General features: G+C 45.5%; 1 protein-coding gene and 1 long non-coding RNA gene across 5 annotated transcripts in view; one reads left to right on the top strand and one right to left on the bottom strand.

The window, feature by feature from the left end:
• Positions 1-25,713, bottom strand: part of SH3PXD2A (SH3 and PX domains 2A) — a 269,997-nt gene that overhangs the window by 95,153 nt on the left and 149,131 nt on the right. For all 4 annotated transcript variants that reach the window (XM_075757990.1, XM_075757991.1, XM_075757988.1 and 1 more), the window contains exon 6: positions 3,706-3,734. In XM_075757990.1, the coding sequence (XP_075614105.1) occupies positions 3,706-3,734 (29 nt within the window). The remainder of the gene's footprint in view (positions 1-3,705; positions 3,735-25,713) is intronic.
• On the top strand, positions 4,385-10,469 carry LOC142602581 (uncharacterized). The gene is made up of 3 exons (XR_012836324.1): positions 4,385-4,877; positions 7,360-8,783; positions 9,777-10,469. It is a non-coding gene; the product is annotated as an uncharacterized LOC142602581 (long non-coding RNA).

Here is a 25,713-nt window from a genome sequence, read left to right as displayed (position 1 = left end):
AAAGGAGATGCTGCAATACTGATGGAGCCATAACTTTTTTTTTTTTAAAGTTTATTCCCCCTCACTTGGAGGGGCATCCTACAGCATAGCAACAAGGTGCCAGAGAAAGCTGCTGAGCAGTAGCGTGAAGCCAGCTGTGCCCTCAGCAGCTAACAGGACAGTCAGAGCAGTGGGAGTAAGCAAACAGTGGGATTTTTTGTTATGATTTCAGAAGAGTGAGGCCAGCAGTGCTCCTGCTAGTGCCCATCAAAAGCAGTAAGCAAAAGGGCTTAGCTGCCTACAAGGCAGGTGACAGAAATCCATGCCTTAGCTTTGAAAGCAAAGGTGAAATCACATCTCTTCTGACCTCACTGTTAGCAAGGACAGCCCTCTCAGTAATTGAGGACCACTGAGACTCAGCATGGAAAAGCTGTGGAGCCCATACCAACTCCCTATTGACACCAAATACCAGGTCCCAGATGCTTGCTTCAGCTTCATGACTGGGGATCTGACAACAACTTCAGCATGAAACCAGCCAAGAAAGATTTTCAGCAAGGGAAGAGGGCATGATTATCTTACTCCAGGAATCTGAAACTTGCTCTAGCCAGCAAGGGATGGGGGGGAGGGTGGTGGCGTGTGGGACATATCTTTGGGAAGAAAAACTCCAACTGGCTTTACGAGCCACATCAGAATTAGCAGATGTCTCAAGGGTTAATTAGTTCACCATGCACAGATGGTAGCTGGTAGGGTTTGCAGAGTGGATTAACCTAATTTGTGGTTTGTAATGTACCACGCAAATATCCATTACTAGACCTGCAGCAATTCTTATTTTGATTTGAGGAGAGAAAAAACACAGAATAGATGCTTGCATAGAAGTAATGCCTGTTTCGGTGACAAATGAGTTGCTGTTCATTTGGTTAATGCAATCGACAAATCAGAGTCTGAAAAGTAATTCCTTCCCTTTTTGCTACAGAGGGTCTTTGGAGAGACCTAGACGAGACCATTTGTTGCGAGTGTACAGAATATGCCCACAGTAACGAGTCCTTGCAGTTGTACTGAGGTCTCTTCGGCACTGACAGATGGTCATAGAGCAACAATTCAATTGCCTGGAAATATGAAGGCAGCTTTCTGAAGCTGCTCTGCAGCATGTCAAGTAAAGCCCCACAAATCCAAGTGAACAGCACATGTGGCAGTTCAGGCCACAGCAAACGCCCATGCCTACGCAGAGCCTTAGTTGCTTCAGTGAAGACCCAGGTCTCAGAGCTGACTGCAGGTTAAAGCATTTATAATTAGATCGCAGCCAAGTAAAGGGCTGTGTGTTTATACAGCACTTTGCACAAGAGGAAGCCTGGCTCAGGGCTGGCATGCAGAGATGCCCCAGATAGGTGCAAGACTCCCTTCTGTTTAGCTAAGGATGTGCCACGCTATTGCATTTGGTTCAGAAGGTCTCAAATGTTTACAAACAATATCAGCTGCAGCCATAAATGTTTCCATAACACCTATTAAACTCTCAACTTATCCAATTTCTCCCTGCTCTAAGGGGCAAGCGCAGGACCAGCTAGACACACACTCTGGCAAGGCAGAGGTCAGGGTAGAGGTGAGGTTGCCTGTCAGAGGCATTCCCCAAACGTTTCTGCCATCAGCCACGCTTGTGCTGTGCCTGCACATGCCTGAGCTGCAGCAGCTGTGGGATTCCTGCTGGACAGTGCAGGACAGCCGTGCTCACACCCAAGAGCCTCCTCCCAGCACATCTTCAGTCAAGATAGAAGATGTGTTCGCAGGTCTGATTTGTTGGGAGGTGCTTGCATTTAAAAGTGCCGACTTGTCTCTTGTTTAAAGACACAGTAGCGTCTGCACCTATGCAGGAAAATGCATTTCAAAGCGATTTGTTATCTTAAAGGACTCTCACAGCACATCCTGGAAATCTGTGCTTATTTACCCATCATTTCTTCAAGCACCATAAAGCTGGTCTTTGTTACAGGCTGTAATACCAACTCCCTTGGCATATTCCTTCGCTCGTTGTGCGCGCACTCCCACAACATCCAGCTCCAAACAGAAGAAAGCATTCCTCCGCCACTCTAAAATCAGGCAAGAAGATGGCTGAGAACAGAGTCCCTTTATGCAGCTTACTTTGGTCAGAGAGCTGCTTCACATTCCTCTTCCTACAGGGTAAGTGGAGAAAGAGCATCCCTGAACCCCGCTGTTTCCAAGCCCTAGCTGTGCGAGCAGCCAAGCACCCAGGAACAGAGAAGAGGAAACAGTCCCAAAAGGTGACCCGGCAGCATGTGGAGGTGGGACAGCCAAGGGAGAGAGCCCGACCTGAGCATCCATCCCTCACAGGGATGGAAGGGCATGTCATTCAGGATGCTGAGGGCAGGAGGCCAACAGATAGCCCAGCAGGGCAGCAGCCACAACTGGCATCTCAGCTACACTGACTCAACTTAATCCCTCTTCCCCCAGTATCATGGCAGATCAGCTCCAACTTTCCCCCAGAGCCACAGGAATGGACGAGGAGTGGTTTCTCACACTCTCAAAGCAATTCCTCACGTCTCTTGCAAGAGTATTGGAACTCCTGTGCATGTCAACTGGTGCACTGAGCCCAAAGCTCTCCCAGTTTCCTAATGCTGTTCTAGGTCAGTGCTAAATCAGGTTTCCCCAGAGACTTGAGCAACGTTTTTCACTGGTCTTTCCAAGCCCAAAAGCCCCCAGTGTTTACTACTATGTAGGACTGCAGCTTAAAAGCTCTCATAATTAACCACAAGTCAGTCCTGGCAGTGACATTCATTGGAGTCCGGCATGTTACATGCATCTTCCCTTCCTTCCCAGGGACTAAGCCATTGCAGTGTTTCTTCATCATCTTAAAAAACAGTAAGAAAAAGTTCTTCCCTCCCCTACACACAGGCCAGAGTTTTCCAGGAGTTACTATTGGTTTGAAAGGCCTGTCTTTGGATGCCCTGAATGCAATCTGGAGCACCCAAGACTCCAAACAAAGTCAATGAGAGTTGCAGGTGCTCAGTGCTGCTTGGGGAAAAAAAATAAAATAATAAATAAAAAAGGAAAGCCCTGACGCATCCAGCTCAGAGCAGCCAAACCCAGAGGCCTATAATTACATGTCCCTATTGAAAACACATCTGTAAAAATCACTAAGAGCTATAAGGGGAGGAGAAAAATTAGATTTATATAGTTCCAGATCAGGGTTTTATAGGACATTTGAAGCTAGGATCTTAAAAACAAAACACTGAGCCTTTGAGGCAGCCCAAACCCAGACACAGGCACTGAGAACATTTTGCATCAGAAGCCTCAACAGAGCTTTTTGGAAGGGGGGGAAGGGGATAAAATAAAAATTCAGACAGAACAGAAAAGCATTCCCTTTGCCTCCAGAAAAGGGACCCCAACTCTCAGGCTGCATTTTGACTACTTGCTCAGGTAGAGATAGACTTAAGGAAAAAAAAAAAAAAAAAAAAAGAGAAAAAAATAATACAATTATCCTCTCAGATTAGAGAGGGAGCTGTATAAATGCAGTCAGAGGAAAGCAATCATTTTAAATGCAATACTATATAAGGTGGGTTTCTTCTCCTCTCCAGCGCAAAGAAACCAATGCCTGCCTCCAGGAGGCTTCAGCAATAAAAAGTTAAACTGCAATACAATCTCATGCAACACAAGGCAAAGGGAAGGTTTGGGAGTGCGTGGGTAGTCATGCAATACATAAAAAGCCTGGTATCTTACCTGATTTTCGCTTTGAAGATCCATAGTCCCTGAAAAAAAGACAACAACAAATAGACATGGTTAGAGCTGAAAACGGTGGTGAGAGAATGAGTGCCTCCCAAATTTCCACCCATATGCTCAAGGGTGCATTCTGCGTGCTCCCTCCTTTAAAGAGGAGGTCAGGACTGCAAGGCATTGACAGGCAGCGGCCGGGACGGATCCTGAGCAGCACCAGCTCATCAGCAGCAGCAGCTGGGGTTTCTGCAGCACCAGGGGCTCGGGGAGCATGTGATCAACGAGACAGAGCAAACCATCCACAACCAGCAAGGCAGGGGAGAAGGGTGTCATTTTTTCCCCTTTAAATCGAGCTATTAAATGCACAGCTACTGAATTAACCCCTGACATTCCCCTGGAGAAGAAAGAGAATATTAACTGTTTGCTGCAGGGGTGTGGCTGCTACAGCCTTATCTGGCATTGCTTGCACTCCTCTCCTTTCAGAGGCTAATTAATTTGTGAATAACCTCCAGACCCCTCCTAGTTATCTCTGACAAGCACTTGTCTTCCGCAAGGCAAAAAAAAAAAACCCAAACCCCCAAATTTCTTCTTTCTACCAGGACGGGGAATGCACCCTTACTTTTCTGTAGTTATTTAAAGGGTGCTGGCACCTTTGGTCGTGGCAGAACAGCTGAAAGCGCAGACAGCTGCTACAGAAGGGGGAAGAAATTACAGAAGGGAGCTGTGAGAACTGATTCGGGATAAGCAGAACCAAGGACAGAAATACTTCGCTACGGCTGTGCTTCCTCCTGGCGCTCCCCGGAGCCTCTCAGACCCAGCTCTGAAATGGTCTGCACAGGCAGGGGCCCGGGCAATGACAGATGGGGCAGAGACGGCATCTCTGTGCAGGCACAGCACCCGCAGCACGGTCACACGCTGCACCCGGCGGCATTAACGTTGGGAAAATCACCAGCTGAACCCACGGCAGAGGCAGGTTGTGTTTGCAGGAATTCCACCGGAGGAGCAGGCAGCAACCTCTAAATTTTTGGGGGGCAGGCTGCCAGGAGTGGGTGTTTTGTCGCTTGCAGCATGCTGCGTACACTGGAGGAATCAGAGAAGGATTGTCCCAAACCATGTTTTTAATCTCAAGAGAGTTTGGGGGATCATCTGAAGAAACGACACATGTCTTGAGGGCAGAGGTATGTCTACCAACAAATTCTGTTTCTGCCAGCGCTTTGCGTGTACCCCATGCCTTACATATCTAGGATTTGCTTCCACTGAGTAATAACTACTTGGGAGTTTTTTGCACTGTAGTGGGTCTACCCTGGCTGGGAGCCAGGTGCCCACCAGAGCCGCTCTATCACTCCCCTCCTTCTCTAGACAGGGGAGAAAAGGTATAACTAAAAAAAAACTTATGGGTCGAGATAAGGACAGGGAGAGATCATTCTCTAATTATCATCACAAGCAAAACAGACCGAACTTAGAGAGGGAATTCATCTTATTTATTACCAAGCGAAACAGAGTAGAGGAATGAGAAATAAAACCAAATCTTAAAACACCTCCCCCCACCCCTCCCATCTTCCCAGGCTCAACTTCACTCCCAGCTTCAACCTCTGCCCCCCCCAGCGGCACAGGGGGACGGGGAGTGGGGGTTATGGTCAGTTCATCACACGTTGTTTCTGCCGCTTCTTCATCCTCAGGGGGAGGCCTCCTCTCATCGTTCCCCTGCTCCAGCGTGGGGTCCCTCTCACGGGAGACAGTCCTTCACGACCTTCTCCAACGTGGGTCTCTCCCACGGGGTGCAGACCTTCAGGAGCAAACTGCTCCAGCGTGGGTCCCCCACGGGGTCACAAGTCCTGTCAGCAAACCTGCTCTGGCGTGGGCTCCTCTCTGCACGGGTCCACAGGTCCTGCCAGGAGCTTGCTCCAGCGCGGGCTTCCCACAGGGTCACAGCCTCCTTCAGGTGCCTCCACCTGCTCTGGCATGGGGTCCTCCACAGGCTGCAGGTGGAATCACTACACCCCCTCATCCTTCCTCCATGGGCTGCAGGGGGACAGCCTGCCTCACCATGGTCTTCACCACGGGCTGCAGGGGAATCTTGCTCCGGCGCCTGGAGCACCTCCTCCCCCTCCTTCTGCACTGACCTTGGTGTCTGCAGATGTTCTTACATCTTCTCACTCCTCTCTCCCGCTGCAAAAGCGCTCTCTAACTGTTTTTTCTCTTTCTTAAATATGTTATCACAGAGGTGCTGATTGGCTTGGCCTTGGCCAGTGGCGGCATTGGCTCTATCAGACTCAGGGTAGCTTCTAGCAGCTTCTCACAGAAGCCACCCCTGTAGCCCCCCCCCGCCCCCCCGCTACCAAAACCTTGCCACGCAAAACCAACACATGCACCCTCTTCGAATTTTCCAGTGTCATTTCTACTTAAATTCAATGGTTGTTTTCTCAGCCATGTCTGCAATTGTATTTGATGTGAAGATGATACTGCTAATGAATAGGCTGCTGCTTCTACAGAAGTGGTATCATATGCAAATATAATGCCTGCTATATGGTGCCCAAAACAGAGATCCCTCAGAATGGGCCAGGGAGGGCACAATCCCCAAAATGTAGTCCTCTGCGCTGGCTCCACTCCCATGCCAGCCTGGAGCTTTGCAGTTGCTGTCAGTACAGCTGTCTTGGCATGTGAAATTCTGTGTTTGGTCCTGCCCTGAGCTGCCTCTCTTCTGGCAGTGCTAAATGGCGAGAAGGTGAAACCCTGCTGAGATCCACGCGTGCAATTTGCTTTAACTTAATATATCCATTGTGCACATGCTTGATGATCACTTCAATCCCTTCCGCCTGTCCCGGCTTTCTGCAGCGAAGCTCCTGGACTTCTCAGAGCTGCAGCTTGGAGCTGGGTTCAGCTGGCACTTCCCTCTGCAGCACGCTGCCTCCCTACCTCCCTCTGTGTCGTGCAAAAAGGCTGCGCCCAGCTCTTGCAAATGTTAGCATCCATGAGGACCCTGGGAGGACGGTGCAGCTATGCACAATCCCTACAAAAGAAACACAGCCATCCTTCCAGCCTTTGCCAGGAAGCCCTCAGCACACATTTCCAGGGCAATCTCCTGCCAGCCAGACATACTGGGGACACCCCACAAGCATCCTAAGAGAGGTCGTAGGTGAACAAAGCACACCCAAAATGGTGAAGACAAGCAAGATTAGACACAGGCAAAAGAGCCTTCAGCCTGATTGAAGTTGCAAAAGAAAACCAAACTCCTTTTTGCCACTTTAAAAAACCCACCCAATTTACATGATTAGAAATGGGTGTATTGATGGATTGATATGGTTAATAAGCAACCAAAAATGGATAAAGATGTTGCTGAATGTGTTTGCCCATCAGATCAGGCGAAAGTTGGTACCCAAGTTTGGCAAGTACAGTAGAAGGTGATTTAGCTGTGCTGTCGCTGCACAACAGTGGCAAACACCACAAAAAGCTCAGAATTCAAACCCCCATCCTGGATGCTCTCCCACATCTTTCAGTCCAATCTCCAGCTGGTTTTAGGGCTTGTGTGAGTGACTGCAGTAAGGTTTTAATGAGGCTTGTTCTTTAATTTTAAAACATGACTCATCCATGCAATTTAAAGAAGGTAGAGATTAAAAAAAAAGCAAAATTTTGAAACTGTTTTTTTCTTTCTACATGCAGATCATGGGATGACAAGAGATATAACTCCATAAAGAATTTTTTCACTTTTTTTTTTTTTTCTTTCTGTTCAGTTCCTCATCTGGCTGGCACTTCTTCCACATCAGAAGCATATAATTTATGGAAGTGTACCTGCCATTAAGTTTCCTCCTACAAGCCCTGTGGTGGCCAGACATGCTTCACATCACAACACTAATGCAAGCACAGAGCACTGTCCTCTATATGATGTGCCAAGCCACCTTTCTGGTCAACGGCAAACATGGTGCCAACAGAGGCGGTAACCGTTCATGTAGGCCAGGAGCTCTGGTCCAGCGAACCCCATCATCGCTTCTCTCGTGGCTTGTGCGTGGTGAAAACAAACCTTTAGGTTAGTCTGAAGAGGGAAAAAGCCCTCACTGTCACTGCAAAGCGCACAGCTGAGCAATTTAGCATCAGCTACAAGAGGATGAAGCAGCAAGTAGCTCTCAGCAATGTCCCTTTGACATCAGGAGGGTAAAGAGCATCATCAGAGGATCCAGAGTGTATTCAAACTCTTGAAGGCAATTGAACCTACAACTTCTGGTCTTAGTTTCTAGTCTTAAGCACAAGGTCATCCTATAGAAGAAATTAAACCATCATTACAAAATATGTGAGTGATCACCACCTCCCAACTCATGAGGCTCGCTCAAAAAAAAAAGCCAACAATCAATCTGTTGGGCACATTTTCATCTTTTCATTTATTCTTTCTGTAAGTTTTAAAGTCAAGTTTTATCGGGTTCTGATTTTGGAGTTCCTGAAGCCCAGGTACCCCAAGTACCCCATATCTCCCTGTCTTGTCACTTTTTTGTACACCCACATTTAACTCATAAAATCAGGACATAGCAGTATCAAATAAAATGGAGCTTGAAATAAAATCCTCATTTCCCCAGTGAAACTCTGAAAGACAAAACTTGTTCCTCCCAGCGAGGATGGGAAAAAAAAATCACTGCTGAAATAGAAGACAAAGAAGGTATAGCAAATAATCTCTCTGGCTCGGTAAAGTGCGCTTTGTATGCACACTCTTCTCTCTTCTGCTCATGAAGAAAGCCAGTGCTGCTGCTTTGCAAGAGCAGCAGCAAGGAGCCCTGCCTGACCCCATATTTATTTTTTATGTCCTATTATTTCACATATGATTCAGTGATGTCTTTCCCCTCCCCCCCAAGTGATGATCTATAAGGTGAATACTTCTTTGCCTCACTATTTTCAGAGGAGCTTTAGTGTGAGGCTGAAGTATTGGATTATGTCTCCAAGATAATAAAGGAAATTATTTAATGGTTTCTCTTACTGTAACAACTTCCAAGTAGAAACTCTGATCTTCTCCTGCAATACAAACTGCACCTGGCACACTGCTAGCCCTTAAATCAGAAAAGAAACCTGGCCTTGCAGAAGAAAAACCCTTCCAAGGAAAGGTATGATGAATGTCATGTCTGCAGCTACACAGGGAAGCTCACTTTCTCTTCAGCTCTTGCTCTTTTTATCTTTATACACATTTCCATTCTTCTTGCATTTTGATATAAGAACAGACACCACCATCCTAATTTCCCTTCCAGCCGTAGCTACAAGAATAGCAATGAAACCAGCAGGTGCAACTAAGAATAGCTCTGGCAGGTCCCTTCTTCATTAGCCAGGATCACTCCATACATGAACAAACGCCTTTCACAAAAATAGCGTATTTCTAGACTTTTTTGTATAAAAAGATAGCAATTTTGTCTAAAGTCTTCCTGTGGGGCACCACCTTTAGCTAACACTGAACCTCAGTACTGGCGAGGAAAGTATTTCCTGCTGCTAACAATATTAAAATATCACTGGTGCCAAGCACGTCACACAAGCTGGACACACTCTTCTTGCTTTGCTGACAAAGGAGAGGGAGGCTGGATCTTCTTTCTCATCAGTATTACACCAGGATAGTGTTACTCATTTGACTTCTAGCAATGAATGTGAAAGGAAGACCACGAGCATTGCTATAAAGCTGATTGCTCTGTTAGCACATTAAGCTATCCACAGTCAGTCTGGAAATTTGTAAAAGGTAAAAATACCTTATGTCATTGAATTTATATGTCACTTGCAATCTAACTTAATTACAAAGGTTATATTAACAATGTTATGGAAAAGTTTTATGGCACAGCCTTTTTTTAGGACTGACTTTGCAGCTGTATTAAGTTAGAGTTAATAAACATTGAAGTGTGCGTGTGTGTTTTCATCTAAATACAGTTATGCACAAACAAGCAGTGGCACAATTGGAAAGTTGTTTAATAAATGAGGAGTATCCTCACATTTGCTCAGTAAAGGCTAGGAAATGTTCCAAGAGGAGGAGAATACTGGAGGTGACTAGGCGTGTCTGTGATGGACTGCCTATCTCTTTAGCTGTAATTCTAATTCTATTTGATTTGTATTTGGCCCAGAGTGTTTCTCCTGCATCCTCCATGGAGATCCAGCAAGTGAGCAGAAACCTGCCAGAACTAGCAAAGTTTGCAGAGCAACACTGCATCAACTGCTGCGTTGCAAGGCTGCAACTTGGCTCCCGCTTCCCCTCTGAGGTGATGTATTCAGTCAGGGGACCTCATCCCTGCGGTACCTGCGATGCAAAGGCTCTTTTAAAAGCTTCTCCCCTTTGCCACGGGACAGCAGACCCAGCAAGCTCACTCTGTGGGACTCCTCCTTTTCCAGATCTGTCACCTTTTAGCCTGGGGCCTCTGCCTGTCAGTAAAGCAAGGCTCGGCTTCAGCTCATTTAGCAAAGATTTCAGACAACCGTGAGTTTCAGCCGTGAGAGAAAACAGTGCCTGCAAAGCCTGAGGAGCTGTCAGACCCACGGAGGAGCACGGCCAGGGGAGCCGCACCGCAGACATTTCATCAGACGAGACAGAAGCTAAAGGGAGAATAAATCATCTTTCCGTCTGTTTCTCAGTGTTTGCTGTCCAAAGGAGATGAGACAGTGACAAACTCTGAGTAATGTTAAGGTTAATCTGTATCCTCTAGAGTATTTTAATACATAAATTAAAATTGTTCTGTATTTGTTGGCTTTTGCTAATTCATGTTTAAATACATTGTAGGTGTTTATGTTCCCATGCTCCTTAATTCCTAAAAGTCTCTAGTGGTGTGGGCAGGCTGCAGTGGAGATATATGACATTTCAAACAAACAACTCGGATTATCATTTGATCGCCAATGATTTGCCAGGCAGATTAAAAGCACAGAAATGTTTTAACAAGAAAGTCCACTCCCTCCTTCCCAACGCTCATATGGTTTGCAGTCCCTAACGAAGACCGCTTTTCACAAACTATTTTTCTTAGCATCGCTATCAGATTCTGTGACTGTTTTTAAAGAAAACCAATACAAAAATACTTTGCTACTGCTCTTTACACGTACAGAAACCCGAGCCTTGAGAATATATTTGCATCTTGAAACTCTCCTAACTGATTTTCCTCAACAGTGAGACTGCCATTTTCTATTTGAGACAAGGCACGAAATCAAGTGTGATCGAGAACTGTCACTAGATGCCTACCTGTCACCAAGGCCTATGGCTGGAGGAGCACCCAAACACCTTAATACTATACGAACACACGGGAGCTATATGGAGAGTGCAGGGTTAAAATTCGCAATCATGGTACGCAAAGTGCAAAAGTTTAACCATTCCCACATCTCCATTCCCACTGAGCTCTGAGACCCATATGACACGTAATTAAGCAAAATTAACTCTATATGCTATACATCAGGAACACAAACTCAAACACTTGGATACATACAGCTCTATGTTTTCCCCCTCCAGCATTCCATCCTCTAAAATCATAAAAGCACAGCTGATCTCTTTCCCGAGCCAAATAAACAGATGAAGGCTTTTTTCCTTTTTTTTTTTTTTTTTTTTTAGAAAATATTCTGCTTATTTCCTGATATAAATCGTTGCATTGTGGAACCCTCTTGAACATGAATCTGTCCTTTCTGAGCAGAGGTCGAGCTTTCCAGCCGTGTCAGAAAGGGCCCCATTGTGGCGGTCCTGACACTCCAGAATTCCTTGCCACGAGCAAAAGGGACTCAAGGGGCAAGAAGAAAATCCGGCGACCTCACTTCAAACCCAAGCACTTCTTGCTGGCTGGAAGCAGTCTCTGCTTGCTGCTAAGAAGGGTAAGCCACTGTTGGGCAACCAGCTCCTTAAGCGAAAGGAGACAACACAAAAGAGAGAATTTTGCCTTCCTGCTACCTTTCTGTTGTCTTCACAGCGTGGTTGTAATGCTGGCACAGAACAAACAGCAGAGCTTTTTAACTTCTGGTGAGGCTGCAGTGATTTTCCCTGCATCACGTAACAACTGATGGCCCACTTTGGCTCACCAGGACCTAGCTAGAGGTCCTTAGTTATCTGACAGCTCCCTTGAACCCAACAAAGTAAAAGTCAACTCAAGTTCTCTCTGAGAAACTCCCAAGCACAACACTGGAAACTCTATTATATGTGCAGAAGAGCTCTCCCCTAGACCAGTAACCATAGCTCGCACAGAAAAGCCAAGGTTGAAAGGAGATGGACACTACCTCCTCTCCAGCAATGCTCCCTGCACCTGAATCCATGGATTTGTATCCTGAAGGGGAGCTGCAGGACAAGGAAAGCTGGTGTCCTCTCCTCTGCATTCAGAGAAGCCTTGAGATTAGCCCCGCACAGCATACCTTGACTTCTGCCACCAGTTCCGAGGTGCAGGGACTGCAAACCGCTCTGAGACAAATGCCATCCCCATGGACCACCTCAGACTCATGCAGACCCACAGTGGTTGGGGGCAGCTGTTACCATTTCTTTTTTTTTTTTTTTTCTTTTTTTTTATAAAGAGGTATGGAAGGATGAGAAATGGGTTCAAGGCATCCCACCCCTTCCATAAATGATTGGGGAATGTCACAAATTTCTGTCCCAAGATTCCTCAACAGTGAAGTTGATCACTTAGCTCTGGAGTGCAACTTCAGTATTTGGCTCAGGCTGAAGAAATGCAGAATTGCCCTCTTGAATTTTTCACAATTATATTTTTATGATTAAATTATCCTCCTGGAGGAAGACAGGGCTTTGGAATCACACATTCAGCATTTCACCAGGCTGTGAGATATGGGGCAGGGCGATCTGACAGCAAAGCCTGGTCTCTCCGGCACCAGGGAGAGACGGCTCAACCCAACCTGGAAGCTGCAGGACACTGGGGCAATGAGCTAATGCCATGTGATCCTCTACTGTGAGGCTTCAGCAGCCTTGAAAAAGACAACGTGAATGTTTATAGCAAGCTTTTTCCTGGAAAGAAGTATAAAAACAAGATCTTGCCTAAGAGTCACAACCTCATCTGTTTTTGTTTTACCCTGTTTATTCCTTCAGATGGCAAATTTCTCCACAGGACAGAAAAATGTATTTACCTTAGCAAGAACTCTGAGTGGAGGTGCTCTTCACCCCTTCGAACCTGACCTTGCTTGTCCCTTGTGGGGAGGCCAATTTATCTCTGTCTTACAATGACCAGGCATGTGTCACTTTATTATAGCCTTTATAGCATAAATGCTGAGTGATAAAAACAAGGTAATAAAAATTAATCATTTTCATGTGCAGCTTTTCCAGTTGTGCTCTTCACTTTTGCATTTTATTACACACATCTACACATAGACACAATATATGTTTAAAAGATGCATCTAATCATAGTTACAAATTAAGAATTGAGTGTCAGAATTGTAAATTTAAATGTACCTTATAAACTAGTTGGGCTAATGAGCTTGCATGTATATCATACGAATGTGATTAAGAGCTTAAGAACGCAGCACAGGCTTTGAATCTTTACTTCATTTTCTTTTGAGCCCTTCCTGATTTGAGGGTGGGCCCCTCAAATTCTAGTTTCCACAGGAGATTTGGGTCCAACCTCTGATTGACAACTACATGGTCCATCTGGATTTTTAAATTGCAGCCCAAATGATGATTAGAAGAAAAGGCAGAGTCCCTTTGCTGTCCCCTTCCAGGGACATGTTCCTTCTGCTGTTTCACACTGACTTGATCGAAGCTACATGCATGGTGCTGCCGCTGTCTCCTCCATCCCACGGTGGCAGTGCCCCCCCACAGATAACCTCCCCAAAAGGAGACATCACCCACTGCGCACCAAGTTGTGCCTGTTCACAGGAGGCAGGATACCACCACCTCCACCAAAGACCAACAGTGTCACCCCCAAAATTCTCATCCCAGAGAGTCCTTGGAAAACAAGAGAGAGAGGGAAGAGGAGAAAACTTGCAAGTTACACATTTCCAAGCCTCAACCCCAGGTTCAGACATAGCGTGTCCGAAAAGGCTTTTGCCACTGAATTACTGCACCGGGAAGAATAGTTGGAGCACAACAGTTTAAATCAAACTAAGAGAAGAGCTTCTGCATGCAACACAGTTGAATCATGGTACTCACTGGTGTTAGACGTTGTAATCACCAAAACTAGGCATGAATTCAAAAATCAATGAGATAAATTCATGAAGCAAGTATAAATGGTGGCTATTGTACTCCATGCTCTGGATGCTTTGACCCAAAAAGTCCCACAACTGCTGAATGCCAGAAGCAGAGAGGATACACAAGGGAAGCTCACTCTGTATTTGCTTTGTTTCTTGTATTGGCTGTAAGCCACTGTTGGAGACAGGAGGCCAGATGGGGCCCTGGTCTCACCTAATTATGGCCTTATAATATATTATCCTGTAAAAGATCAGACTGGATTAGGGTAAATTACACCCAAATCGTGCTGCATTACTCAGCACATTAAATTGTCCTTAATCACATACTTTGATGGTCTAGATTCCTGCTTAAATTTACCTCCTGCGCATATTTCTGTGCCTGTTCTGTTGAAACAACTGCTGAATTTCAACTATACATAACCAGGCTTTAATGAAAAGCCAATAAGGCTCTTTGATCAAGCTTTAATAGGACTCATCATGGGGACACACTCTGCTGTGGCAAAATGGTTTCCTCATCCTGTCTCTTTCAGAAATGTTTTGTGAGCCTTTAAAAGCAATTCAGCCCTGATTTATGTCAGCTAAGTGATTTCTGTTGCACATGTGAGTTACAAGAAAAGGGCTCTCATCTCAATTTGCTACACTGTTCAGGAAATCAGTTATAAATGCTGCAGTGCCTTCAGTGTCTCTGACTTGAATGCAGCGGAAACTGGCAATTTGAGTAAATACTTCATCATTCCCAATTCTTCCATATGCTGCATCCAGTACTTGACAAGACACAACCTATAGGATATGTTTTTTGGTAAAGGGTACTGAGCTTCCCCTGTCTAAGCTGTTTATCTAAGCTGTTTCCAGAAGATGTTCAAGGAAAGAAACATGCAATTCTTTAATAGAGAGCATATGAAACATGTTGATGACTATCTAATAAAATCGAGCATGCATTCAATGAGAGTGAGTCACCTCATCACAAGTTTAGAGATGAGGGATGTAGCAGTGGTGACTAAGCAAGCTCACGCAGTAAGCCAGGGGTGCAACAGCAACCCAAAAGTTTTGATGGCCTGACCTGACCTGCCAGCGCCATCCAGCCAACCCCAGGCACAGGTTAGAGAAGGTCTCTTCACAGCAGGGGCTGATGCCTGTAGAAGGACAGGAACCACTGCAAAGTGCCTATGGCCGGGAGGGGTATTGCCAGCCATCGTAAGTGCTACAACCACTGCTGCTGCTTTGCTTATGGTGTTGCTGAGCAAAGAAACACCCCAAAATTGATGAATCCCTGAAGTAAAGGATCTCAAAGAGCACATCAACTCTTCTTCAACTCTAGCAACATTTCCATTTGCTAGAGAAAATAATGAGGGTAACTACTAGGGAAATAAGGAACTATTTTCTGTGAAGTTTCTTTTATTGTCCCGTTTGAATCTCCCACACCAGTTTGTGGCCATTGCTCCTGTTTGCATTGTTTGCCACTACCAGCAAGAGTTTGACTCCACCATCTTTGTAACTGCCATTCAAGAAGCTGTAGGTTGCTTTAGATCACCCCTTTACTTCCCCTTTTCCAAACAAGTAACAGAAGCACAACAAAAATACCCAACTATTTTTTATCCCATTTTTTCTCACTCCTCATCTAGGGGCAGAGGGACCCGAGAAAGGAGCAGTGACCCACATGACAGCAGTCTGGGCCGCCTTGCTCCTGCTCTCCCCTCCTGCTTGCGGGAAAGCCCTTGGCACAAGCAATCCCTTCTGACTCACGTACCCTTGTCAACTGCGTCCCACCTGGGAGCACAGTTTCCCCGTGGCAAATCTGCAGCGGCTAGTGACACTGAGCCCTGGGGAGGTCCACAGGAATGGGACCCTGGAGGGAGCCCACCAGGAAGGCAAAGAAGAGCCTCCTGCCTGCCCTTCTCCTTTTGACTGCCCAAGCTGCGAGGATACCCACTCACAGCCTCCCCCCAAACGCTCTCCTTTGCCCTGTACCAGCCTCAAAATCACCCCACGACGAGCACCGGATCTCAGCGTTGCTGCTCGCGATTCCCTGCAGCCTATCCCAGCACATGGCACAAGTGTTGGCACCAGCCCACACGGCAGAGGCTTGCACAGGGGATTCCTAGGTTGCCACTGGCATTTTTGACATTTTAAAGGCTCTAAATTAGCAACGTAAGAAATGAGTTACAGGCATTCCCAGACATGGCCTGGGCCCTGCTAGATCTCCGAGTTCCCAATATAAAGGAGATCGTGCCAGACACTTGGTATTTTACAATTTTGCATTCCTTTCTGGTGCTGTTCTTATGGTGTCTAACACTTCTGCGTACTCATCTGGCTTTTTAGCAACATGCTGCTTGGCCCTCTCTGTCTTGCTGCTCCTGCTACACGTCCAAGGGCAGTAGGACCTGAAAGATTAAGACCGCAGTGTACATAGACAGCAGATGGCTATTGCATCTGTACTTACTTTGCACTGCTAAATACCCCATTGCCCTAGCTAGTTTTACATCCCCTTTTAGTGGTAGATCTCTCTCCCAACTTTCTAAAATCATCTGTTGTGCATATGGCCCTAAAAATGGTAAATATTTTTTCCAGGAGAGGAAAAAACTTACGATGCACGTGGGAAGACAAGATCAAGCCCACAGTATGAACTCCCACTTCTTCGTCTGGTGACTGTAGTCTTTCCTTTCCTCATTACGTTTCCTTCAGATAGAACAGCAAGATTAAAACACTGCCGCTTCCCAAGTCTGCCTCAGCAGCATGTCCTCAGTTAACTGTCTTGCAACATCCAATGTCTTTTCAGCATACTAAAAAGTAATGTTGTTCTCTATAAGACACCAATTTTATATACCTTGGAATTGTTTCCTGCCTGTTTCTACAAAGCGGCACATGGATATATCTTTCAAGTCATCGGGTTCTCTACTAGTCAGAGACATAAATCACTGCATGTAAGATCTACTGTGAGTTCATGAACTCTCGGAAATTTTTCTAATCATTGTCCTTTGAACCGAGCTTTTTCAGGAACTGTAAAACTCCAAAACATATCTAGTAAATAAATGCATCTAGTAAATCCAGTAGTTGCTGGATTGGCAACTACTAAAAGCAGACTTGTCTTCCCTGATTACCTACTAGCATCAGGCAGTCTTAAAATATCCTCTGTGATTTTTACAATAAAACATAAAAGAAAAAAGAAGTCTTGAGCTTGTCTTGCCCAATATAACTGTTGGGATTCATTATATGATTCCAAATTATCACTGACAGGCACCAATTAAGCAAGAAAAATAGAGACAACTTCCCAAAGATAAAACCTTTCAAACACTAGGGTTACTTTTCAAGGTAAGGACCATAACCCCTTTCAAATGCCCATCTCTGATAACAGCTCCCATTCTTCTCTGCTCCCCAAAAGATTAAAGAGCTAAATTACGTTGCATTTGTGAAGAAGTATCACAAAGTTTCCTGAGTACTCCATCCTTGGAAGTACCAGACCCACTGAACAAGGATTTATTGAGCACCCCATGCATGAATGGCGATGCTATTTTTCATACTGTGGGTATGAAATAATAATTTAAAAAAAGCCCTATACGTCAAGATGATGTAAGAGATTGTTTCAGTCTCAGTGCCCAGTTCATTTTGGGAAGGAAACAAAGAAAATAGCACAGCTATTTCAGACTGAACCAGTATAAGATTCCTGAGACTAGAGATGGACAGATATATCCTGTTTTATAGACCCATACTCAAAATTATCAAAACTTCTAGTAAATTTTGCTCGCTTGGTACTTGATCACACACTTACAGATTATAATACTGAACTTAAAACTCACTTTGCAGAGGCAGAAGATGTTTTTGCTAGTACACGTACGGATCCATACTAATACTTCCTTTTGAGCCTTACTTAATTAAAAGGGCAAATAAAAAAAATCATGTTGACCTCAAATATATGCCTATATACTTGCCCCAAAACACTTCAAATCATCTGACTTTCTAAGGTGACTAGCATTAAATATTAACTCTGGAAAATATAAGAAAATATCATATATACATATATGCATTTAAAAAGTATACAGATCGTAGACATGATGGCACAGAAATGCCATCACACACCATGAAACAGTGCAATGTCAGAATGGACCAAAAGTCCAGTACAGATACAAATTTGGATGTTTTTCAGACCTGCTCCTGCAGAAAACAGTAAATTTCTCCTTGTTCCTTTTATGTAACTCCTGTCCAATTCTCAATCCAGACATTAACTTTTAATTCACCTCTTACATCTCTAAAGGGTGTGTGTGGGTGTGGTACTTCCACTATCTTTTTCCACGTTCTAGGTTCATAAAAGTGAAGAAGCATAATGAATGAATTTAATTATTTCCATCCATTCAGCTGGTTATAGAAGAAGACCTTTTAATTCCGCTAAAAGAGAAATTACTGGTTCCTTCAAAATGAACACTGATTCAGGGGGTATTTCTGGTCTGCAACATGAAGGATCTCTATGTTTGCAAAGCTAAATGGCCATTGGCAGCTTATTGCTGCTGTAACTGTTCACATTATCTGATATATAGATATCAGATGTGGGCGAAGGGAGAATGTAATCAATTGTCAGGAATTACACCCCCTCCTTTTAGGCTGTTGATCTCACTCACTCAGCAATTCACAAGTGCAGAATATCAACGAGGTTCTGCAAATGTCGTGCCCTGCAATCTGCTTTTGTGCACTATTTTCTTCCTTTGTTACCTAAAATGCCAGAAGCTGGACAATAAGAATCCACAGTCTCAGCAGGAACATTGCCTTTCCTATCAGTGGCATGCCGTGCTATGCCTGGTGGTGAGCTCATCCCCACGGAGCTGTATGTACCACAGGATGACCAGAGCATCCCTGAGGTTTTGGGGAGATTTGTGTATCCTGAAGTCCACACTGCGGTGTCCAGCCAAGCAGATACACCGGATATCATACTATACTACAATCATGCTGCATAAAAACAACTGTAAATGTGAAATGCAAAGGTCTGCATTGCTCTTAGCTCCCAGTACTGACTGAGTTTTAATTCAGGGCTATTTTGAATAATCTCTGACTGCTGTAAAATACTGCAAGATTCAAAACTAGGATCTGGGCCCACCAGCCACAAGATGCAGCAGTAGGGATTATGAATCTGAACGCGAAATAGAGTGTCCTGCTGCCAATAACCTACTTATTAATGATTTCTTCCCTAGTCATCCTCTGAGACCGAAGCTAATTCCTGGAACCTTCTGCTTTGCATCTGCTGCCTCTCTGCCACCAGCTACGTGCCTGTCCTCGCCTCGCCGCTTCTGGTCTCGTCCTGCCGTCCCCTCTGTGGCTGATTGCTTCCTTCTCCTCCTTATAACACACACCTCGCTGCAATGCAAAATCACTCTGATCACTACACGAACAACCCAGGCCCTGCACAAAACCCAACCCTGCCCTACCTAGCAATAGTGTGTGCAACGCCAGAGACTCAGCTCTCCTTCTTACCCAGCTAGAATAAAAAACCTTCAAGCTCTGCTGTACATCCCATCCATTAGCGGCGCCTGGGGAGCTGTGCAGAGACCTACCTCATGATTAGATAAAAGCTTTTCCTTCTAAATCACCGTTCAGAAGAAACCAAGGGTCTGGAAGAGTGAACTCCACATACATTAGAGGCCGGGCACATCCCCTGTGCTGGTTATTTATGTGTCTTTGTTTTATGCTGAAGAATGCAAGGCTTTGTGGTACGGAGTAAGTTGCTTCATTTGTTTGCTGTGACAATGATATCAAGACCTTCTTCTCAGTAAAGACACAGAAAAGGTAAAGTGTCCTGGTTTTAACCAAGAAGAAACACTGTTAGAACAATGTCGTGAAAATCTTAGAGCCCTGTGTGTATCAAAACAAATCTGACGGAAGGAGAATGAAGGCCAGTGATTTTTGGCCACCTGTCTGCCCTTGCTCCCCCAGAGTCTGCAGGCCACCTCATGCCCCAGAAACCCCAGAACTGCTCTAACCAGTGGAGAAACAGTCCAAAATGCAAACATTATACCCTGTCCCTGATCCCTCCTTCGCCTGCCTAGAGGGTCTTCAGAGGGCAGGCAAGGCAGCCATGAAAGCAGCCGACCTCCTGGAGCACATGGCACGGGGACATGCACAGAGATGGTCCCCACTGAGTGCATGTCCCAGGGCCACGGCTCACCACCAGCTCCCAACAAAGTCCGTCTCCCAAAGACGACTTGAAAAAATAACAGCAACGATGACAAGAGAGCTGCAAATGTGTGTCCAGGTGCAATTTTGCTCAATGCTTAAAGTCAGGAACATCTCAGGAGGAAAACTGCAGTTCAGGCTGGGAACAGACCCTACCTGAAGGACCTCAGAGCATCCAGTTGCTAGTGCAACCGTGGCCATGTTATCTTCATGGCTAAGCACCCAGAAACTTGGGTGGATCTCTCTCCTCAGAGACAGGGACAAGCTGCCACAGCATTTCACAAGAAGAAAGCTGAGCAAAGAGCTCCTGACCCAAAGTCACAAAGGAAGAGTGGAGGCTGGGGTTTAATTTCTTAGTCCCTCAAAGACTCACACTCAGTTGGGCTGACCTTCATCTCATATCTTAGCATGAGTTTAAAAATACACCGGTCCTCTTAAAAATGTGTCACTGCTCTTAGAAGCAAGAAAATCAGGTTGTGGGTGGGAGTAACTGCACAGTATATATATATATATATACACACACACACACACTTTTGAGCGACAGTCTTTTAAATTCCACTTTACAAAAAGCACTTCAGGAGTCGAACACACAGTTATTATCAGAGGCTGGAAGCAGAACTGTTTAAAGAGGTAGGGGTCACTTTCTATTCACTTTTTTAGGAAACAGACATTTTTTTGCAGCTCTGTTTTTTAGAAAAATAATTATTTTATGCTCAGTCACAGCTTTTCACTGGTAATGTCATGCCCAATTTAGAAGATAATGAGCACCAAATGATTTGGCACGGGGATATACTCAAACAAAGGAAAAGAAACTGCTTACAATTTATGATACGCTTTGATAGCTGTGATTTAAAAATGCCAGTGTTTCATTCCAGCAAATGTTACAATAACAAGCACAAGACTAATGACCTGATGCCTTGTCAGAGATGTTCACAGGTCAGATAAAACCACCACATTATATCTGCAGGATCCAGTGTTTCAAAGACAGCCCTGTTTGAGCTTCTCCTGGGCTTTGATCCCCGCAAGCTGTACGTCAGCACTATCCTCCCAAAAGCTGGCCTCATGCTGAGGGTTTTTCTGCCGACACACTTTAAACCTCTGAAATATGTCTGGGCTGTCCTACCTCCCATCCACGGTCATCTGAACCACCCGAGTGGTTTCCTGCGATATGAGGAAGCAGCGAGAGGAGAGAAGAGAATGTTCAGCCCACATCAGGCTTTGCCAAACAGCTGGCGAAGAATAACCTTAGAAAAACTGATAGTTAAGCAACTGTGGAGAAGATTTGTCAATTTAAGAGGAGCAGGGTGAGATCATCCATTGCCTTCTGTTGTCTTTTGGCTGAAAGCAGCCAATGGACAGCTGGATGGCCCCCGATCCTGCACTTAAACACAGTCGCAGAAATATTTGCATTTCATCATCATGCTGCATTTTCCTCTTCTTCTCACAGGCCTTCCCTCGGCTCGCTCCAGGGTTTCCAAGCCTGTATCACATCCCTTCACACCTGCTGTGGTCTGTTCACATTTAACGTTGAGCAGAGTGTGAGTGGTAATGAATACTTTTCTCAGCATATTTAGTATGTCCTTTGTTAAATAAAGTTTACAATTTTTTCAGAGTGTCTCATTACTTAAAATTATTAGCTACATCATCTGGGGAAATTATGCTGGATTATCCATAGGTAGGATGCTCTGAGGATGCGATCACAGGAGCTCAGAGGTGTGGTAGCGAACCATACTAACACATTGCAGCTGGTGACACTGCTCATAGATCAGGACACGCAGGCAGGATTTCAGCAGCACCTGCACTTTTCAGTCACTTCATTCGCTACGGAAAAGGCTTCATTTCCTGGAGAATCCTGCAGCACTTGGACTCCCTCACACCGCCAGACCATGCTACCCTTGAAGAGGCTGCACAAGGACCATGCAGACAGCCCTGTGATATGTGAAGGGAATTGCTGTGGTTACTTAAAATAACCTGACAGAGAAATGAGGTTTTGCTGGGACTCTTCCACCTGTCTTTGCATGGTCATGGTCAAAATTCCTCCCTGGGCACTGCAGAGCAGCAGCAGCACTTGTTCCAGCCCTTGGGGTGAATTGCAGCCATATCTTGGGCTTCAGTGAAGTGAGCTTCACCCTCTGGATTTGACGCTTCTCCCTCCGAGAGACATGCATAGGGTGCATTCACATGTAAATGTTGCACTGTGATATGTTGGGTACCAGCAGACATGGTCTTTTGAGAGCCCACATGCTTGCAAGAAAAACCTCTTCTATTCAGAGCTAAGCTCCCCTCCCTTCTGCTTTTGCAGAAGATATAATTCAAGGCCAGATGCATCTCTATTTCATAAATTATTTTACAGATCAGTTTGCCAATCCAGATGGATTTTCTGATCTGCTTTAGCTATGAAGTGATTAGCAGAGTTTGCCATACAATATGGGATTAGGAGAAGACTATAGACCAACGAGATTAGATGAAGGTACCAGAAGAAGTTAAGCCACTGAATTTACTGAACAACTTTTATTGCAACACATGGTATGTCCTTCCCTACCGGGATCCACATCTGCACCCTCTCCCTGGACCCACTGCACAGTCCTGTCAAGTCTGTCAAGAGATAAATGTCCAGAGCCACAGTGATGCTTGTCTTCCCTTCCTTCTGGATGTCTTCCCTTGTTCCCTTCTGCACGATGCTAAAGAGAAGCTGATGCCTTGACAAAAGCAGGCTGCTTAGGGCTGACTTTACACCCAACCTTCATTAAACTGGGCTTCCCTCTCCTCCCTATTATTAAGAACATTTGCATGAAGATTTAGCACTTCATTTCATTATAGTCCATCTGCTCCTTGTGGCTCATTTCCCATTGTCTGGTAAATACTTCAACATGACTTGCAAACGATTGCAAAACGAGAGGACAGGGAGTCAGGTGAAAGCTGTGCAACCCTCAAAACAGGACAGTAATCCTATTTTCCTACAAATGTCCCTGAGGAGCAAGGCACACGAGGAGAGGCATGCAGGAAATGGAGAGCTGAGGCACACGGTGGGCTCTGAGGTCCCCGAGGAGCAGGGGCTGAGCACAGCACATGACACGCTGCTGCCTGACGATGTTGGGGCACAATCGCTATTTCTGCCCGAGCACCACAGCTGTGTTTGCTGCCACGTTTTCAGCTGTTTGACAACCGGTGACAAACACGCATCCCCGCTCCTGGCAGTAGATTGAATTTTCCCTGCTGTGATACATGGGCTTTTTAACTATGTGTTGCTGACTCCTGCTATGACCGGCTTGCTTTGATCGATAGGCGGTAAACGTGCTTTATTCCTGTCCCCGGCAATGGCCCCTGAGTCCCTGTCGTGCATGGAGGGCACTGACCTTCGCTCTCTGCCCACTGAGTCCCACTGGGGCTCATCTGGTGATGGTTTCTGCTCGATTTCAGGCTCCTTTCTTTGACACACTGCTCCACACCTCCTTGTCTCCACATGTTAATCGCTTTGGATCAGCAGACCCACAGCAAGGCAAGAGTTGGTGTTAACTCCAGTGAGCGCTCTTACCCTGGCTGCTCTTGGTTTTCAGACCAGATATCGCTTTTCAGGCAGGTTATGGCTCATGACAAAGTCCTGGCAGCACCCAGCTGTCATGGGATGGGGGCTCAGACGCATCATCATCTCCTGCCTCCTTTTCCCTCTCCAACTGGAGTCAGCCACAACATGGATGGGCCCAAGCCAGCCCTATGGGGACACCACGCTTGGGTTCAAGCCCAGACGCTGAGGCTCTGCTTTATCTCTGCCCTAGAACAGAGCAGAGCAAAAAGCAACTCTTGGGACACTGCAGTGACCCATTAAAATTAATGGGGTTAAATCATCCTGGTCCAAGCCACCAACTTCAAAAGAATTACACAGGGGATGAATCTGGAGCCATTATTTTTCTTCTTTGTGCCTTTTGGAAAGATGATCTACTTTCCAGACTGCTACATTCAGCTTATGCTCCGGTCAGCCAGTCTTTCTAACTAATCTAACTACCCTCTCATCCATCTCTTACTCTGTCCAAGCAACTCCAAGAATGGCTCACCTGCTCTAATTTTCCCCGTGCAAAACAGCCCTCATATACTTCCAATTGGCCTAATTAATTTCCTCTCTCAGGGGCAAATAAAAGAAAAAAACAACCCAACCACAAAAGCAAAGTTTCATTAGAGAAATGGCAAATTTCTTTTCTACCAGAGGTTGCAGCAGCGGGGAAACGAGCAAGTACAAATGCAACAATTTTAAACACACCCCCCCAGGCACACACTTAAAACGACAGTGCACAAAACTTGACCATGACTGATGTATGTCACATATACTTTTCTGTAATTGGAAGCACTTGTTTGAGCTAAAGAAGTGCAGGAGACCAACGAGACAGGCAGAGAAACCTCACATGTAAAAGATATAAGCTCCCAGCTATGCTGTTATCTGGAAGCCAGTCTTGCTCCTGAGATGGCTCATTCAATAACAGCGCCAGTGGAGATGGCCTTCAACCCTTTCAGCAAAGAGCGCAGTCACCTTCAAAAGCATAAATCAAAACTGTTAAAATTGGCAGATGATTTGATAGAAAGAAATTGCCTTTTAAGAACTGCTTTTTGTCTGCCAAACTTACCCAGATGCAGATCCACATATGGATTTCTAACCTATCCAGGTTTCAGTTGTGATTACAGCAGCGATTGTGGTATGAACCATGCTAGACATATTATTTTGGGAGAGCTGATGTATTAGAGGTAGACAATGAAAAGCTCAGAGTGTATTTGGTCCATGAGTTAACCCACCTCCATAGTTCCCAGGTATTCAGCTCTGGGGGTTTTGGCACAGGAAAAGCAGACTTGAAATTCAGCTCCTGAACTGGTTTCAAACTTTGCTGAAAGTCCGGAGGTGTTCAGATCTGGGATTTTGACTAGTAGCTCCCAAAAGAGGCTGCTAATTTCTCAGGGTAAGACAGCAGAGGATGGGAGGAACTAGTGTTATTTCACTTTGCTCTAAACGCAATCTGTGCAGCCACTAAACCACGGGGCCTTGAAGGAACTACAAAATAGTCTGACTGTAAAGTCAGGCGCTGAGAAACAGTCACTGCCGAGCTGACACAGCCTGCTGCTACTCCTCAAAACCCTGGGAGAAATGCCGCCTGACAGCTGCTTTCTATCTCCCATGCTTTGGCCCCATCACGTCCCCGCTAGCATCTTTTATAGCCATGGTCAGACATATACCAACAATGTACCAGGATGAGTAACGGACTAAATACAAAAATACAGAGAGAGCAGGAGCTCCACAAAGCTGCTTGTAAATCTACTAAAAGTGGCATGTTTCCATAATAAACAATCCGTTATCGCGTTCCTGTGTTCCCACTTAGCGGTCTGCTGAGAGAAGGGAAGAAAGAGGCCGGTTTGCAGGGCACTGCATTTAACAGGAGACAAGCAGACAGTGTGCAATGGTCCGCACTCCCTCTGCCGGCTGCATCCGCTGGGCCCAGCATCCTCCTGGAGCTCTTGGAGGTGATGCTTCTCGCTCTGTGAAGTGTGACCCACTCTGCCAGGATTTACACAGATAAAGAATAAAAGCAACAGCACCTATGTGAAAGATGAGGTCTACATGGTATGGCATAGGGCTGTGAAGAAACACTCTCCAGCTGGAACTGAGAAGTTCCTGCTGTCACCTCCGTGAGATGTGATCCATCACTGTGCACAAAGCGTGCACAAGGCATGTTGGGTTCAGTGGGTGGGAAGCACTCTGGGAACCAAAAGGTTTGC

The sequence above is a fragment of the Balearica regulorum genome, chromosome 7 (genome assembly GCF_011004875.1).
Source record: "Balearica regulorum gibbericeps isolate bBalReg1 chromosome 7, bBalReg1.pri, whole genome shotgun sequence".
Lineage (NCBI taxonomy): Eukaryota > Metazoa > Chordata > Aves > Gruiformes > Gruidae > Balearica > Balearica regulorum.
The sequence above is the reverse complement of the archived record's forward strand: the minus strand, read 5'-3'. Positions and strand labels throughout refer to the sequence as shown.